General features: G+C 28.9%; 2 protein-coding genes across 2 annotated transcripts in view; one reads left to right on the forward strand and one right to left on the reverse strand.

Annotated features, from left to right (window-relative positions):
• The first annotated feature begins 6 nt into the window (after nt 1-6).
• LOC145834257 (uncharacterized) lies at nt 7-6,647 on the forward strand. Its single transcript, XM_082941637.1, has 15 exons — nt 7-44; nt 1,176-1,244; nt 1,516-1,693; nt 1,767-1,981; nt 2,416-2,565; nt 2,801-2,976; nt 3,286-3,496; nt 3,620-3,725; nt 4,105-4,191; nt 4,476-4,586; nt 4,701-4,820; nt 4,990-5,191; nt 5,293-5,364; nt 5,674-5,870; nt 6,207-6,647. Exons 2-15 carry the CDS (start codon nt 1,200-1,202, stop codon nt 6,482-6,484), a joined length of 2,148 nt encoding a protein of 715 aa, XP_082797763.1. The 5' UTR covers nt 7-44; nt 1,176-1,199; the 3' UTR covers nt 6,485-6,647.
• The window catches only part of LOC145833243 (CD109 antigen-like), a 22,821-nt gene continuing 10,289 nt past the window's right edge, over nt 6,571-19,102 (reverse strand). Inside the window, exons 16-29 of the mRNA XM_082940436.1 lie at nt 17,649-17,799; nt 13,284-13,398; nt 12,994-13,107; nt 12,565-12,783; nt 12,217-12,355; nt 11,776-11,971; nt 10,240-10,468; nt 9,040-9,108; nt 8,591-8,768; nt 8,303-8,517; nt 7,719-7,868; nt 7,308-7,483; nt 6,803-6,998; nt 6,571-6,582 (exon numbers count right to left, since the gene is read on the reverse strand). Coding sequence (XP_082796562.1) covers nt 6,571-6,582; nt 6,803-6,998; nt 7,308-7,483; nt 7,719-7,868; nt 8,303-8,517; nt 8,591-8,768; nt 9,040-9,108; nt 10,240-10,468; nt 11,776-11,971; nt 12,217-12,355; nt 12,565-12,783; nt 12,994-13,107; nt 13,284-13,398; nt 17,649-17,799 — 2,159 coding nt within the window. The remainder of the gene's footprint in view (nt 6,583-6,802; nt 6,999-7,307; nt 7,484-7,718; nt 7,869-8,302; nt 8,518-8,590; nt 8,769-9,039; nt 9,109-10,239; nt 10,469-11,775; nt 11,972-12,216; nt 12,356-12,564; nt 12,784-12,993; nt 13,108-13,283; nt 13,399-17,648; nt 17,800-19,102) is intronic.

Genomic DNA, 19,102 nt, shown 5'->3' on the forward strand with positions numbered 1-19,102 from the left:
GAAAGTTTGTCGAAGAGGGCAAACTGTGGAACAAAAATTTGCAGGTAGGTTTTGTACTATAATAAGTTTCCATAAATCGTAGTTGTTTGGTTTAAAGTTTGTAATGTTATTGCCTTCTGCAAAGCTTAATAATGGTTATCTATTAGATTTAGATTTTTTTAAACAAGATACCGGCAGATCTGGATCTAAGCAGAAAAATGGTCGGATCCAGTCGGATTTTAATCTTAGATCTGATGGATCACTATTTAGAATTTTTGCACATTACACTAAACCATGATTAAATACACAGAGTTCTTTTTGCATTAAAAAAACGAGATACTAATAATTTTGTTACAGAAGTATTAATTATTGAACTTTATAAACTAATTACACTCATTTTATATAGCTTTAAAATCAAACTATGTACAAAAAACACTTTCAAACATTCTAAAAACATCTTAAGTGTAACAACAAATTTGATCAGTAATAATTTTTTTAAATAAATACATAGTTATAGATCAGAATAAATTGGTGTACATTATACAATAAATAAAACAAAACTGATCTGTATGAAACAAAACAATTCTTGGTATAACTAGATAAATGTCGTAGTTCAATCTTTTGTAATAGTTTAGTAACAGTGATGAATGGAAATTAGAAAATCTAGTAGCGTTTCTTTTATAATTAAAATATGACACTTTTAAATTTTGTTATACTTTGTAAAATAATGCAAAAAGCACTTTTGGTCAGAGATAAGCATCTTTTTCAGTCAGCGGGCTTAATTTTTTTTGAAATAAAAATTAAAAATAAATTAATATTAATAAAATCATATTTCATGGGTTAAACTTGTTACTGACCCTAATATACCTGGTGTATGTTTTAAACCTTGAACAAGTATTTTTTTTCTTAAATGCGTTCTTGTGGTTCAAGTTAAAAAAATGGCTGTAGTTCTTTTTAATTGGGATTCGACCGGATCCGGTTCCAATAAAAAACGGCCGAATTTAGCCTGATTCGGATCCGGTAGTTATTATAATAAATGGTTTTTACAGAAATAACAAGTCATTAGCTTAATTTATCAATACAGTATTTACCATTTTACAATAGTTGTTTAAGATGTTATTAAGTAAAGCTATTATGTTATATTTGCTCTATGTTATGTTTAATATTATTTAAAAAAGTAGTATGATATTTTTCAGGGTGGAGTTAACAGCGATTTGACAATGTCAGCTTATGTAGCGATTGCTTTTCTAGAAAGTTGGCCTGAGGTAAAGTTTGTTAAACAAAAACACAAATAATAATAATAAATGTTGATCTAATTTATTTTTAGCACCATAATCTAAGTTTAAATAGTTTAATATATAAATAACATTATATCGAAACATTTTAATCAATATTATTTTTGTAACAAATAAATTTTTACGAGTTTTACTTTAAAAACAGCCGTACGCTACATACTTTTTTTCTTTTTTTATGATCTTTTCGCAGTAATAATAGTTTTTATGATTTATATTTTTTAAAATTTAGATTAATAAACAGGACGAACCAAAAGATTTAAAGATATTTTCTAAGATAAGAACTAAACTGGAAAGAAACTTAGTTTCAGTTAGCGACAAACCCTATGAGCTTTCAATTTTGACTTACGCACTGCATTTGTTAGAAAGCGACTATATTGACGACGCTTTTGCAATGTTGGAAGCCATTAAAGTTAACGAAGGTACTTTCACTTCATATTTTTATTCAATTATGAATTAAGTTTTCGACTAAAACTAAAACTACAATTATACAAGGTGCGAACACTTACTGGGGCGAAAAAGACTCATCGTCTACAAAATACAAGGAGTCTTACAGATCTCACTACCACAAAGAGTCCAGCAAAAACGTGGAAACTACGTCATACGCGCTGCTGACGTACGTGTATCGCGGATTGAAAGTTGAAGCGCTGCCCATTTTGAAGTGGCTCGCGTCCAAGAGGAACGCTTTTGGAGGTTACAGCAACACCCAGGTAACTAAGTTACAATTTTCACGAATAAAATTAGAAAGAATAAACTTTTTTACGCTTACAATGAATATAATAAATAATTTTAAACATTTGACACGAAAAACAACAGAGTTTATCCATTAAGGATTTAAGGATTTATGCAGACTAGTTTTCTTTATAAATTCTATATTATCCAAACTGATGACAGATAACGGAGCTGCAAAACTTTCGATAAAATAAGTTTTGCATAGGTTTTAATTAAACTACAAGTATTGTTAGTATTATAGTCGAGCTTTTTATGAATAGTCCTGGACAAGACTTTAGATGGTATCCAAGTGGTTTACGACTCAATAGTCAAAAGGTTTTTCGTTTACCATGTCCTACGACCAAATATTTTGAGCAATTTTTTTCATCTTTAAATAAAAAATATACAGTGCACAAAATAACTTTTATTTTAGGACACAGTGATTGCAATTCAAGCGATGTCGGCCTTTGCAAGTGAAATATCATTCGGCGAACAAAATCTGAACGTTATGTTTACACAAGGAACATCTAACCGAAATATCAACCTCAACAAAAACAACTTCCAAGTTCTATCTCAATTTGATGTTAGTGACCTCAATTAGTTTGTTGAACTATAATGTTCAAAAATATTTTCTATGATAGAAAAAAAAGAAAAACTATATGATGGTGATAAAAGCATAAATACTACAAAAATTGTATTATGTTATTTATATAAAAAAAGCAAAAAAAAATTATGCGGGAGTTATTTTCAGTGTTGGAGTTTTTCTTTCATTTTAAAGAAAGCGACCAAAAGTAAATAAAAACAAATTATTTTAAAAGCTTGAAGCTGACACGGGTTACGTGATGGTGGAAGCAAGCGGTTCTGGTATGGGCGTGGCACAACTGTCTATCTGCTACAACCAAGTAGAATCCCCTTATGAGCAATCTCCTTTCCAATGTGACTTGAACAATTACGACCACAGCTTAGACCATGCCAGATTGGACCTTTGTTGCAGGTAGGCCATGTTAATTGTTATATTTTAGAATAAATTAATTAAATTGTAAAGAATTTTAAAAAGTTAAGCTTTAATTTTTTTTAAGTCGCACTTGATTTTCATATTAATGATTGTGGTTAGAAAAATATACTAATGCAGACAAGTATTATATGAGAAGTTGAGACATGAGTTGTATCTTTAGAAATTTATAAATAACTTTTTATTTTTAATAATTTAATTACTGTTAATGTTTAAACTAATTTCATGTTTTTTAAATTGTCCTTTTTTTAAATAAATATTTATTTTAATTCAAACCATGTAAACAAACAGTCTGAGCAACTCGTCAGACGAAGCAACTGGAATGCTGTTGTACAAATACCAGCTTCCGAGCGGCTTCAGTTACAAACCACTTGGTGAGTTTGAAGCGATGGTTATACAGATACCGGTTTGGGATGATAGCATGAAATTTCTCAGCATAGGCGGCGCAGAACCAAAGAAAATTGAAATGCAAAAAGACACTCTTAATGTTTATTTCGATGAGGTTTATTTCTTAATATTATATTATGTACTTATTATTTTAAATTTTGTGTCTGCTTTAAAATTCATTGTTTGTTTTTTTTCTAAAACTTTAGTCCAACTCAAGTTTTAGAATCATTTTTTTCAGTTGAGTGGTGAAGACAAAGTATGCAACCATATTCGATTAGAGAGAACTCAGAAGGTAGCATCGACACAGCCTGGATCTATAACAGTGATGGACTATTATAAACCAAGTAATAAAGTGATAGCATTAATAGACTTACTTTCTTTAAAATAAACTAAAAATCAAGCAAAAATATATTTAACAGTTTTTATCAAGTTTTGACACAAACATGTTGAGTCCAATAACACAGAGTTTTTTCAATACACAGAGTTAAATGTTTTAAGAAAAACTAGTGGCTTGTTTAGCTAAATAAAAAAAAGATATATATCTTGCTTACGGAAAGAACTAAAATTAATTAAGTATTTGTTGGTTTTTTTTACATTATTTTTACATGGTTTGCAACTAAAAACTTACTTTATCTTGAAATATTTGCAAAATATTTAAAAAAACTAAATTTTCAACATTAGTTACAAAAGAAAACACTGCTAGAGAAAATGTTTTATTAACAGAAAGGTCGTTCGTGATGCCCTACTCCTTACGAGCTCTGGAAACTTCAGATATTTGCCAAGTTTGTCCTGAATGTGGAGGTTGCGCAGGTAACAAATAAGACCAAATTATTTAAAAAAGTAAATAAGCTGCTTCTAATCATAAATGGTGCATTGACTACTTCAAACTCAAGTTTAAACAATTAATGTGTTTGTGTAAGCTGTTTTTAAAACAAATGCATGTTATAAGGCACATGTTATAGCATATTCTAACAAATTTTTAGTAATATTAGTATACAGTGTTTAAAATTTATACAAACATATACTTAAAGTTTAAAATAGTAAAACTTTATTTGTAGTTTTCACTTTGTATTCTAAATAAAACTTCCGTATAGCATACAAAAAAGCACCTGGATCACTGGACTACTGTCCTCTATTTTGCAAAAATGATATTGACGATCGGGTTGCTGACAGTTGCCAAGGAAAGTTCTTCTCCAGTTGTCCGGGTAAGTTAAACATCAATACCTCAGATCACCACAAACTATACTAAATTTCCTTACATTGCTATACATAACTAGCTTTAATGTTTTAATCTAGTTACTTATGTTTGAAATTTTAAGACATGGATGACACAATGTGGGACGCGCTCGGTCCTGAACACCAGCGTGGCAGGGCTTTGGGCGAAGAATGCCACCTTGTGGACGGTCCCGAAAATCGCGTCTACAGCGAGAAATTCCCAGGTATATTAGCTGTATTGAGTTTAGGTTTTAATAAAATTTATGGAACAAATCAAAATTTAAAAAAAGGTTAATTTTTTTTTTCTATTTTATCTTATATTTAATAACGTTTTACAAAAAAATGTCAAATAAAAAACTAAAATTTAAACTTGTTTATTCTAATTAATCACAGCCATGAACCTCGACTTGAAAGAAGAAAAGCCATATTTGAACTGCAGTCGATTAGCGTTCGAACTTGAAAACGTTCCACAATTTTCATTTTCTTTTATTGTCAAGATGAACTCGTTTGGAAAGAAAACAACAAAAGTTTTTAACTATGGTAATAATGACCACAAAAGTTACAGGTCCACATTTTACATGTACCACACTTCCAGGTATGTTCTGCGGTTGAAACTACTTTATGAGTCTTACAAAATTTATTTTGTATTAAAAAGTAATCGAGTCTCGACTGTAAAACGTTTTGCAATTTTTTTAGGCCGCGGTCAGGTTTCAGATTATACATGCATAGGAACGGAAGAAGACATGGAGTTTTGAGAATCAAACCTTCGTTAGTTTATGTTGACCAAAAAAAACATTTAATAAACTTTAGTACGTCTTTCTGCAATCAAAATTTTTCTACTGAGTATTTATAGACAGTAGGAACTTTTAACTTACAACTACTTTTTTATATTAATCTGATTAAAAAAGCTTCAAATTTTATAAATCTATCAACTCATAGTGTAGGTAAAAAAAGATAAAGACTTGTGACCTGCTAGTTTTATGATTCTTTTTTTACTTTTTCGATATTTTTCTTAAACTATATTTTATTGCATTAAAAATTTTGAACATATCTGATCGCATTTCTGGGAATTTTTAGGCTATTTGATAACAAGTTTGCACACGTTTTGATCACTTACGATGGCGAGCAAATGAAACTCTACGTGAATGGTCAGTCAACTGGTATCGCATACTCGGATACAAGAGCAGTGAGGTATCCTCGAGACGGTCCCAAGCAGTTTTTCTTCGGAAGAAACGCTAGATTTGGTGGAGTCAGAAGTAGACAAAGCAGAAATGGTGACATTTATTAAACATTTTGAATTATTTGTTTTAAAATTGTTAACTTTTCAAAAATGTAACTATTCGCCATTACTGTAAAGAAAAAGTTTTAGTTTAATTATGACTAGCTTTTTAAATTTCATTAAAAAAAAAGTTTTACTACTGAACTATTAAAAGTATAAATAGATTCACTCTACACTTCATATGAACTTAAGAAAATTAGTTAAAGTACAAAATAAATAACAAGTAATTTTTAATTAAATCAGTTAATTTAAAACTGAACGTTTAAGTAGACTATGAACAACTAAAACTCTTCATAAATTTTATAAGAAATATTGCAATTTGTATATACAGAATTTCCTGGAAGTTTCTCTTCCTTGTTGTTCTGGAAGAAGGCGCTCACTTCCAACGACGTGTCATCAGTTTATGACATCTACAAGGAGGAGCTCACTCAGGCGAATCGCGACAAAATGGTCCTTTACAATCCTCAAATGGCGCTTTTCCTGACGTCAGGGCGCAACTTGATGGCAGGTTGTTCACCGTTCCACAGCCTCCAGAACTTGGACACTTTCGTGAGAGTTAAAAAACTGTACAAGATCGCCGAAACCTGCCCTGCCCCTGTGCCATTTTAAAATGCGTTTTTGAGCAACTTAATTACTGTTGTTTTTATTCTATGTGTTTTTTTTACAATGTTTGATATTTAACGTGAAGATTTTATTCATTCTGTTAACTGTATATTTTTCGTTGCTGTACATATTCTAGTTAAACTTATAGAAATAAAGGTTATTATAATTACATCGTTTACTTTACTGCAAGTAATATTTGATGTTTAAAAAAAGTATAAACTTTAAAAGAAATTTTTAGTAAATTTTTTTAAAAGTGTTGATTTATGAAATAATAATAATAGAATAAATAGCAACTAAGATATTCTTAAAGTAAAGCGTATATACGTATATAGTGTCTTTTTGCATTTCAATTTTCTTTGGTTCTGCGCCGCCTATGCTGAGAAATTTCATGCTATCATCCCAAACCGGTATCTGTATAACCATCGCTTCAAACTCACCAAGTGGTTTGTAACTGAAGCCGCTCGGAAGCTGGTATTTGTACAACAGCATTCCAGTTGCTTCGTCTGACGAGTTGCTCAGACTGTTTGTTTACATGGTTTGAATTAAAATAAATATTTATTTAAAAAAAGGACAATTTAAAAAACATGAAATTAGTTTAAACATTAACAGTAATTAAATTATTAAAAATAAAAAGTTATTTATAAATTTCTAAAGATACAACTCATGTCTCAACTTCTCATATAATACTTGTCTGCATTAGTATATTTTTCTAACCACAATCATTAATATGAAAATCAAGTGCGACTTAAAAAAAATTAAAGCTTAACTTTTTAAAATTCTTTACAATTTAATTAATTTATTCTAAAATATAACAATTAACATGGCCTACCTGCAACAAAGGTCCAATCTGGCATGGTCTAAGCTGTGGTCGTAATTGTTCAAGTCACATTGGAAAGGAGATTGCTCATAAGGGGATTCTACTTGGTTGTAGCAGATAGACAGTTGTGCCACGCCCATACCAGAACCGCTTGCTTCCACCATCACGTAACCCGTGTCAGCTTCAAGCTTTTAAAATAATTTGTTTTTATTTACTTTTGGTCGCTTTCTTTAAAATGAAAGAAAAACTCCAACACTGAAAATAACTCACGCATAATTTTTTTTTGCTTTTTTTATATAAATAACATAATACAATTTTTGTAGTATTTATGCTTTTATCACCATCATATAGTTTTTCTTTTTTTTCTATCATAGAAAATATTTTTGAACATTATAGTTCAACAAACTAATTGAGGTCACTAACATCAAATTGAGATAGAACTTGGAAGTTGTTTTTGTTGAGGTTGATATTTCGGTTAGATGTTCCTTGTGTAAACATAACGTTCAGATTTTGTTCGCCGAATGATATTTCACTTGCAAAGGCCGACATCGCTTGAATTGCAATCACTGTGTCCTAAAATAAAAGTTATTTTGTGCACTGTATATTTTTTATTTAAAGATGAAAAAAATTGCTCAAAATATTTGGTCGTAGGACATGGTAAACGAAAAACCTTTTGACTATTGAGTCGTAAACCACTTGGATACCATCTAAAGTCTTGTCCAGGACTATTCATAAAAAGCTCGACTATAATACTAACAATACTTGTAGTTTAATTAAAACCTATGCAAAACTTATTTTATCGAAAGTTTTGCAGCTCCGTTATCTGTCATCAGTTTGGATAATATAGAATTTATAAAGAAAACTAGTCTGCATAAATCCTTAAATCCTTAATGGATAAACTCTGTTGTTTTTCGTGTCAAATGTTTAAAATTATTTATTATATTCATTGTAAGCGTAAAAAAGTTTATTCTTTCTAATTTTATTCGTGAAAATTGTAACTTAGTTACCTGGGTGTTGCTGTAACCTCCAAAAGCGTTCCTCTTGGACGCGAGCCACTTCAAAATGGGCAGCGCTTCAACTTTCAATCCGCGATACACGTACGTCAGCAGCGCGTATGACGTAGTTTCCACGTTTTTGCTGGACTCTTTGTGGTAGTGAGATCTGTAAGACTCCTTGTATTTTGTAGACGATGAGTCTTTTTCGCCCCAGTAAGTGTTCGCACCTTGTATAATTGTAGTTTTAGTTTTAGTCGAAAACTTAATTCATAATTGAATAAAAATATGAAGTGAAAGTACCTTCGTTAACTTTAATGGCTTCCAACATTGCAAAAGCGTCGTCAATATAGTCGCTTTCTAACAAATGCAGTGCGTAAGTCAAAATTGAAAGCTCATAGGGTTTGTCGCTAACTGAAACTAAGTTTCTTTCCAGTTTAGTTCTTATCTTAGAAAATATCTTTAAATCTTTTGGTTCGTCCTGTTTATTAATCTAAATTTTAAAAAATATAAATCATAAAAACTATTATTACTGCGAAAAGATCATAAAAAAAGAAAAAAAGTATGTAGCGTACGGCTGTTTTTAAAGTAAAACTCGTAAAAATTTATTTGTTACAAAAATAATATTGATTAAAATGTTTCGATATAATGTTATTTATATATTAAACTATTTAAACTTAGATTATGGTGCTAAAAATAAATTAGATCAACATTTATTATTATTATTTGTGTTTTTGTTTAACAAACTTTACCTCAGGCCAACTTTCTAGAAAAGCAATCGCTACATAAGCTGACATTGTCAAATCGCTGTTAACTCCACCCTGAAAAATATCATACTACTTTTTTAAATAATATTAAACATAACATAGAGCAAATATAACATAATAGCTTTACTTAATAACATCTTAAACAACTATTGTAAAATGGTAAATACTGTATTGATAAATTAAGCTAATGACTTGTTATTTCTGTAAAAACCATTTATTATAATAACTACCGGATCCGAATCAGGCTAAATTCGGCCGTTTTTTATTGGAACCGGATCCGGTCGAATCCCAATTAAAAAGAACTACAGCCATTTTTTTAACTTGAACCACAAGAACGCATTTAAGAAAAAAAATACTTGTTCAAGGTTTAAAACATACACCAGGTATATTAGGGTCAGTAACAAGTTTAACCCATGAAATATGATTTTATTAATATTAATTTATTTTTAATTTTTATTTCAAAAAAAATTAAGCCCGCTGACTGAAAAAGATGCTTATCTCTGACCAAAAGTGCTTTTTGCATTATTTTACAAAGTATAACAAAATTTAAAAGTGTCATATTTTAATTATAAAAGAAACGCTACTAGATTTTCTAATTTCCATTCATCACTGTTACTAAACTATTACAAAAGATTGAACTACGACATTTATCTAGTTATACCAAGAATTGTTTTGTTTCATACAGATCAGTTTTGTTTTATTTATTGTATAATGTACACCAATTTATTCTGATCTATAACTATGTATTTATTTAAAAAAATTATTACTGATCAAATTTGTTGTTACACTTAAGATGTTTTTAGAATGTTTGAAAGTGTTTTTTGTACATAGTTTGATTTTAAAGCTATATAAAATGAGTGTAATTAGTTTATAAAGTTCAATAATTAATACTTCTGTAACAAAATTATTAGTATCTCGTTTTTTTAATGCAAAAAGAACTCTGTGTATTTAATCATGGTTTAGTGTAATGTGCAAAAATTCTAAATAGTGATCCATCAGATCTAAGATTAAAATCCGACTGGATCCGACCATTTTTCTGCTTAGATCCAGATCTGCCGGTATCTTGTTTAAAAAAATCTAAATCTAATAGATAACCATTATTAAGCTTTGCAGAAGGCAATAACATTACAAACTTTAAACCAAACAACTACGATTTATGGAAACTTATTATAGTACAAAACCTACCTGCAAATTTTTGTTCCACAGTTTGCCCTCTTCGACAAACTTTCCGTCTTGATACTGACGTAGAATGTAACTACGAGCCCTGTCCACGTGCTGTTGAATTTGATCTTCGATCCCAGCGTCCAGGCCCCGGGCGTGCGAGAAGACCTTCGTTACGAAAGTGGTCAGCCACAGCGACCCGTGATCGTCTCTTTTGCCGAAAGCGCTGAACGATCCGTCATTGCGCTGGTAGCTGCGGAAGTTTGAAAACAGTTTATTAAATTTTGAGCAGATTTTATGAGTTTTTAAAGCTTAGAATAACGAACAGGCTAAAAAAGCCTGGAACTATAGAAGATAAAATTGTAAGAGAAAATAACTATTTCCCGTACAAAAGTAATTAGTCTTTCACTCAAAAATTTTATGTTAACTATAAATTAGTCTAAGATAAAAATTTAAAATAACTTCTAATTATTCGATAATAACAATTTTATAAAAGTTCTAAATTCAACACTTGAAAAAATAAAAAACTTAAACAGTTTTTTATGAAAAAAAAATTTAAAGTATTATCTAGAAGCTGTGAACAAAAACATTATAGTTTTTTCAAATGTTTCAAAAACCTTTGTTTAAAACGTTTGTTAGAGCTTTGAGAAAGTGTATGAAGCTTCAAGGTTTTATAGTTTTTTATAAAAACAGGTAGTTAAGTTAAAGTAAAGTTAAATTTGGTCTAGCTTGAAAATAGAACACTTTAAAAAAATATTTAGTGCATTGTTAAAAAAGAATTAGATACATACTAATAAAAAAATTGCTTTAGTTTTAGACTTCTAGTATATACTTAAACGGAGATAAGTTTAGTTTAATATTTAAATGTCTACTTAGACAGATAAAACACAAGGTAAAGAGTTGATATATTAAAATAATTTCGCACGCAGTTAAATAAAATGCAATGTTGAAGAACTTAGTAAACTTTTTCTACTCACAAAACTCTAGTAAGTAGGCAGTCAAGTGTAATTAATTCAATATAGGTGTTCAAGCAGCAGTTTGAGGACTAGAACCTATAAAAGTTTCTTTAAAAGAAAAATTCATTTCTACATACTTTTGTAGTTTTTAGGAATAAATTATTTAAATTAGCAGTAGTGCTTTCTATAATGTTGTGAACCAAGTTAAATTCGTATAATACTATATCTAACATTTAAAAAAATTTCTTTTTCTTTTGTTATAAAACTAAGGAAATTTGAATAAAAATTATATTTAATTGAAACTATTGAAACTAAAAAAGCTACATAAAAAAATTAACTAATGTTTTTAAAAGTCTTGTTTAAACTGCTATGCAAATGTACAAGTCATAGGCTATCTTAATAGATATTATTTTAAACCATAAATGTTTTCTATAAAATTTCTTAAGTTGGTTTATTGAACAGTATCTGTATTTCAAAAATAGTGCTGCATATGATTTTTCAGTATAAAACAGATTTTAATGTTAACATATGTACATTGAAAAAGTCAGATAGTTGTGTTAGTATCTATTTGTTTTTGGTAATTAATTATCCATACAGTACTTACTTGAGTTGATTTTGAAACCCTTTTAAAAAGTGTTTGTACGCTTTGTCTTTGAGCACTTTGGTCAAAAAGTTCGTTTTCTCCAAGTACAAGGTGATGAAAACATCAGGTGCGAAAGAAACCATGTTCTGCTCTCCACACCCGGTCGGTTCTTTCAACAAATCGCCCAAATTGTTCACGGTGCTTCCCATCACATCACCTGCATTAGTTGTTTTGATAAGCATTATTTTAAAATGACTATAACAAAAATAAAACACGTTTAATTAAAAAGTTTCATCGGTCTATTTCTTAAAAGGTTATCTGTTATTTTTTAGACTTTAAGACACTCAGCAGTTTTTACAAATTAATTAAAATGTTTAAAAAATAAAATATGTTTAATTTTTGTTATTAACTAAAATAATTTGTATAAAAATTAGTGGAAAAACTGTATTTAACGAATCATACCGTAAATGAACAGAGACGCTCTTTCGGATCCTGGCACAACGTTTTCAGGGTAAATTATCTCGAATGCGTCCGAAAGTGTTTCACCTTCTTCATTCGTAAAAAGAACTGACTCCGAAAAGCACTGTTCAATTCCTTCAGGCTGTTAGTGTTAAGGTGTTGTTACTAGAAAGCATATTTTTACTTGAGCCAAGCTGTATACACAGTTTATTAAATTATAAGTATATAGTGTCCTGTCAAAAAACAAAATTAAAAGCATTATAATTAATTGCTGCTGACTATTTTTAAACTATGTGTTTTAAATGAAACTAGATATAAAGTTTTACAATTTATAAGATATACAAATCTAACGTTGACGTGCACAGTTCTGATGAGTGAATCGTAAGCACGGTTGGACAGCGCCACCACTTTTATGTCCACGTCACCGATGGTCGTCATTCTGATTGGGAAGGAAACGGAAATGGAGCTGTCGGCGGGAATGGTGATCCTGCGGTCTGGACCGGCAACGTCCAGATCGTCCACTGGCATTTCCAGTTTGAAGTCGTCGCTTTCGACTAGTTTCAATGAAGCCTAGGAAAAATTAATAATAAGATAAAATAATTATAGTTGTGCGGTATATGTTTTGTACATAATGTTTTTTATACTTTTTAAATGCTTTGATTTATTTTTCTGTAAAATTATTTAAAGTATTTTTATAGTTTTATATTAATGCAAAACTTTAGAAGTTTATTATAAACCAAAAATAAAAGATATCTTTTTTTTTTACAAAAGTGTTCTTACTGTCAAGTCTCGTTTGAAATAGTTGAAGACGACTGCTTGCACGATGATAATCTCACCTCTGATTACTTTCAGTGGCATGTTCAAGTTGACAAAGAAATTTCGAAATACTGTAACCTTAAATTTTTAACGATGCTCATTGATTTGATTAATGTTTTCTGTATTTTGATTAAAAATTTAAAGTGTTCTTTTAGCTGTTTTAAATGTTTAACACTTTATACACTTACATTAACTACTTATTCACTTTTTGTTCACAGTTAACTAAAGTAGTTAAGATATTCTAGTACACAAACTTTAGATATGTCAGCTACTCCAAGACCACCATTTTGTGAAACAGCGAATGCACTTATCTCCCAAGAAGTTATTGTGTCAGGTACTTTTGTGTTCAGTTCAAATTCTCCATTTTCGCTTTATTGTTTATAAATAAGATGTTATCATTGTTATTAGAAATTAAAAAACTATTTTTGGTGTAACATTTCAAGTTTTTTTTAATAAATGTTTATTAAGGTGTTTTATTTTTCATATCATATTATAATCTTCAGAGAAATATAACAGTCATACAAAATAAAAATACTAGACTAATAATTTTTTTTACTTTATTTAAAAATTATTTTAAAACTTTTTAAACCTGTTTCTGAATCACAGTATCAAAAAATTCATGTTATAAAACAAAAACTTTTTAACTAGATAAAAAACGTTTAGTGCTTTTAGTTTTTCATTTAAAGCTTAAGCTAAATGTTTATTTTAAAACTTTGTCTTTTCAACAGATAACACTAAACATTCAATAAGGTATAAATAATTATTTTAGTCGTCTCATAAACATTTGTTTACAACATATAAAAAAAACGTATAATTTTAAAATTAATTTTTAGAAACTTTATTGCATTAATACATCAAAACAATTGAAGTGATTAAACAATTAGGTCAATTGGTTAAACTTTTTTAAAAACGTAAACAATTAGTAAAAATAGTAGGGAAAAAGTATATTTGATCATTCAGTACAAAAGCTCGATAAAATCATGCATTGAAAAGAAAATTTTCATGCAACAGCCCGTGTAATAAATATTTGGTTTTAATGTTACGTTTTATTACCTATCTATAGCCAACTTTCAAAAAAATTAACACTCGACGTTTTTTATGAGTTCAGGTATTAGTAAGTGAAGTTAGTGTTTTTATACCAACAGAAAGACTTTTACTTAAAAACATTACATATTGCACCCCTCTCAGTTTTAGTGGGTGTACTAAACAGTTGTTATGTTTGTTTCTTAATGTGAAAATAAATAACATATCTGACCAGTGTGCATGTACAATTTAGATATCTCTTTGGTGTCAAAAAGCTTAAGTAAAGGTTCTTTGCTTTAAAATTATTTGGTTCAAGCCGGATTTAAAACAACCAACTAATAAAACTTATCTTTAAAGTTACGCTTTTTTTTGTTAATTTTGTATCTAAATTAAAAAAAATATGCTTTAGAGCTAAAATTTAAAAATTTGACATTTTTTACAGTCATTTTTTAACGCATTCTTTTCATACAGTTTCAAAGAGCTTTAAATGTAAACAAACTTTTAATTTAAAAGGAAGAATGCACAACTTTTTTCCTTACACTTATACTTTTATTACTTTCTAGCAAAGAGTAAAGATAATAACCACTGTTTAGAAAAGTTACATCCAAGTAAATACCAACTTATATTTTATAAAAAATAGTTAAACTTTAGTCATAACAATAAGAAAATAATGAAACGTAATGAAATCTAACTATTCAAACTGTTTTTATAGCAACTGTTAACTGTTTCTGTTTTATTTTTCTAAATTCTTTGTTTTTTAGTAATTTCAAAATATTTTAAAATGTATAAGATTTTTCGAAAAAGAAAAAAAAAACTTTTAAGAATTTGAATTGTCGGAATTTTAGTTCTCTGAATTTGAATTGTCTTGTAAACGTCGCTCGTATATACCGTTCCTTTTAGAAGTAATACAATTGTTTGATAAAAATGTTGTGCTAGCAGCTGACTTATGTTAAAAAAGTATAGTTTAATAAAAAAGTAGAATTTTCACTTATCAAAAGGACTTTTATAGCCTTGAATATTAAACAAACTGAAGGCTGTTTTCGAAGATGTACTTAAGTTGTAAAAATCTCGCGAAACGGTATTGAAATTATCATAAGTAAATAAAATGACTTATGCATTTGGGCTTTTATAAAAAATAGAATATACAAACGTAACAGTTTTTTGCATTTTTTACAATTTGTTTAAGCTTAAAAAGTCCTCCATCAAAATCAGTTTAAAGTTTATTTATTCTAAACAATATTTCAAAGTGACACCTCCATTTCCTTTTGGTCCCACCAATGTATAGTTTTAAAAGACTAGTCTAGATCCTCAAAGCTGTTCTTAGACGAAACCTTATTCTACTTAAACATGCAGTAAGAGCTGTATGATATTTTATTTAAATTAATATATTAAATTTTATAACATTTTCTTTTACTTTGTGTTTAATTGCTTATGCTTGTCAGAGTGAGCTTAACATCTACAAACAGTTAAAGTTTTTTTTTAGCGTTGCAGTAGAAATTGGTATCACAATAATTTTTTTTTTCCCTTGAGAAACATTACTTTTGTAAACTAATAACTTTGCAGTAAATATAATTTAAATAAATTATAATAGATTTAAAACAAGGTTGTATAAAATACTGGCTTAATTAAACTGTAACTAAAATTTATATTTTCTAAATGTTAAAAAACCGTTTTAAGGATAAAACATAGCTTCTATTAAAAAAAAACTTCTTAAATAGCAAAAGCTTATGCATACTATTTTTTGTAAGTAGCTATAAAACGATGATAATTTAACCAACAATTTTTTTTCCTTCTATCAGTTTATGAATAAATACATTAAAGCAATAAAATACCGTTGTAGATCATGCTAAGCAATTATTTTTGCAAATTAATACTTGTTCAACTAAATTAAGTGTCGTTTTTGAAAAAGTGAATCTGAAGCTTCCGTGCAAAGTGTAAGCAGCATTTAGGTTTAAAAAATTGACGCCCACTTTGTTTTTTGGTCCAGCCAAAGCCAGGTTTCGGGAAAGTCTTTTCGAGGCTCGTAAGCTGGTGGTTGGTTGAACCCCATACTTGACATTATCATTGGTCCCCCGTCCGAGTCATAGTACAAATTTCCTCCCGTTTCTGTTTATCACAAGTTTTTAAAGCCTTCTTCAATTGTTTTAGAGTAGGGTTCGGGCAAAGTACTTGACAAAAAAATTTTGCCGCAAAGTATTTTTTACTTGAAAATAGCTTGTGCAAAACAAACAAAACTTGGACTCACGCTAAAAAAAAGTAAAAATAGTGACCCCAGATATATCTTAGTAAACAATGACCCCATATGACCCACTTTGGGAAGGGTAGGTGTCAATAATGCATGTGGGGTCACTTTTGCACGGAATGAAACTGTTTCCTTTTATTTATTTTAGTAAATTATTTTTATTTTACTATAACAGTTACCCCTAAAATTACCATTGGTCGGCGACTGTTTTTCTGCTTAATATTCTATTGATTCTTTTTTTTTACTACCCTAACCCTTACTTTTAGTAGTTTTTTTTCCTTTTAATACTTTTTTGTTTTTTGTTTATTAATAACTTTTTTTTATTAGGCAAACATTTGATTTTTAATTTATAAATTTTAGTAAATGAAAAAAAATGACTCTATTTTTTTACTTGATTCTAAAACTAATATTTTGATTAACATATATTTTGAATGTATTTATTGTTTATCGAACGACAAACAAAACGCTAAAAATATTTGACCCTAGGACCTGGTGCACAACGAAACCGTTCGATTATTAAGTCTTACACCACTTGGATACAGTTTAACGTCATTTCCAGGACAAGGAATTGCGCTCTTAATTCAGTTATCATAACACAGTAGCCTTTATTAAACAGAGATTTTGATCAATTTCTAACTTAAATAAATTTTAAAAATTTTGTACCTTAAATTTTTTAATTACTCGGCCAGTGAAAAACTTTTTTTGTAAGTTCGATACCAAAAGACTCTTCCCGGCAAATTTTCAATGACCACACCTATTTTCAGTGTAAACTAAAGTGAGCTATTTTTTTCTATTTTCACTGTGATTACTAAATTTGTTTTACTTTCATAAAAGTTTCCTTTTTCCCTTATCTCTTTAATATTAAGCCATGATTTGTTTCTACATACTAAAGTTTGTATTTGTTATATGCTTTTTTTAAATTTCAAGAACTCAAACAATTCTCGTTATTCCAGAGTACAACAGACTAAACTATTGACGTAATAAAAAAATAAACTGTTCCTAAATTATTAAAGTTGTACTATTTTTTACTGGTGTTATTTCCTGTATACATTGCAAAATTCGAAACTTAAATTTTAAACCAAATAAAAAAATTAGTGTTGAAAAAAACAAAAACCATAAAAAAAATCTATTGCAAACACAAAATATTGTTAGCACTTTGAAATCAAGTTATAACAACACTGCAAAGAAATTCTAAAAACTAAATCACACATTACACAGCATTACTTTAGCTGCTAACTCAGCTTTGCTTCAAACTTAACAGCACTCTACATTAATTAAGTTTTAATTTGAAACTTCCATGCTAAAATAGTCTTAGTTCTAAATGATTGCAAGGTTTTCAGAGGTTTAGACCTACTTTGTTTCACCGTTTAACCAAAGCCACGTTTCAGGGAACTCTTTCCTCGGCTCATACTTGGGTTGAGATGATGACCTAGCCCCACCCACACCATAGTCACCAAAACCATATTCGTCAGAATCATACGCCATGGCATAAGCGATTTCGTAATCTGTTTAGTAGCGGGTTTTTTCTTACAACTAACAGTTACTTATGAGTTGTTTTATAAAGTGTTTTATTTCCAAAGACGTTTACAAGTTGTTATACAAGACATAAGGCGGGTTTCAATTTTGCTGGGATTAAGAACCTAAAATTTTTATCGTAAAGCTTGAAAATAATGTACCTGTGTTATATATAATCATCACTTTACTCAATTTTTTTTTATAAAAATTTCTAAAGGCAATAACTTTAAAAGTGCAAACTTATAAGTTGCTGTTTTTAATAATCTTTTATGTAACAAATCCGAATAAACGCTAGTAAGAGCTATCAAATACAAGTCTTAGTAAGTTTTAAACTGTTTGAGAGTTTTTGCTTCTTTTAAAATCTTTGAGAGAGGTAGGTTTAAGCTTCTCAATTAAAATTTATAAAATCTTTTTACCAACAGCTAACAATTACAGCTTTAAAAGTTAAATAAAAAGTAAAATAAATGTTTCGGTTCAAATTTTTTTTTTCATGTTTTTAAGGTTTCTTTTTATTTTCTGTAATTACAGTGTTCAGCTAGGTTTAAAGCTTGTTTTGCTGTTATAGTAATACAATATTACGGATACATAAATTAAAAAAAATAGTTATACATATGTTAAGATAACAATAAGTATTTTTATTAAACTTTTAATCTTTTCTTTAAGTGTTTTTGAATCTCAAGTTTTTGAAAATTTTTAAAACTTCCGAAAATAGACAAAGTTAATGAAGCCTAACGTGTTTAAAAAACAAAACTCTAGGAGTGAATAATTATTGATAGTTTTTGGAAAGCATTTATTTTTAAGAAAACCATGCATTTACTTAATAAATCCTATTTATAGTTTCTAATTTTTTAGCTTATGTAATTTTTAAATACAGGCCAACAATACAAGTAAATATTTTTTAGTACTTTCTATTCTCGTTCATTAACAAGTTGGACTGTTAAAAAGTTTCCTCGATATCAATAAAGCAAAGATGAATTGTTGCAAGAGTTTATCCTTGCCAGCGTAAACAGATTTTATACAACTATTTTACTGAAACCTACTATGTTTTTGGCCCAGTCGAAGCGAGGTTTCGTAAAAACCGATTCAAGGATCATAAGCTTCTGTTCAGCCAAATTGACTTTAAATTTAAATTTTCTCTCTACCTACGTCATATTAATAATGTTTATGCATCACAATATTTTGAAAAACCTTTAGGTGTGGTTTTTTAAATGGAAACTAAAGACAGTTTTTCTATCCGTTTTCGCTAGTACCACTAAATTAGTAACTAGTTTTAAGCTTAAGACTTTTTTCTAA

Source organism: Thalia democratica, chromosome 4 (assembly GCF_965202585.1).
Source record: "Thalia democratica chromosome 4, ktThaDemo2.hap1.1, whole genome shotgun sequence".
In the NCBI taxonomy this organism is placed as follows: domain Eukaryota; kingdom Metazoa; phylum Chordata; class Thaliacea; order Salpida; family Salpidae; genus Thalia; species Thalia democratica.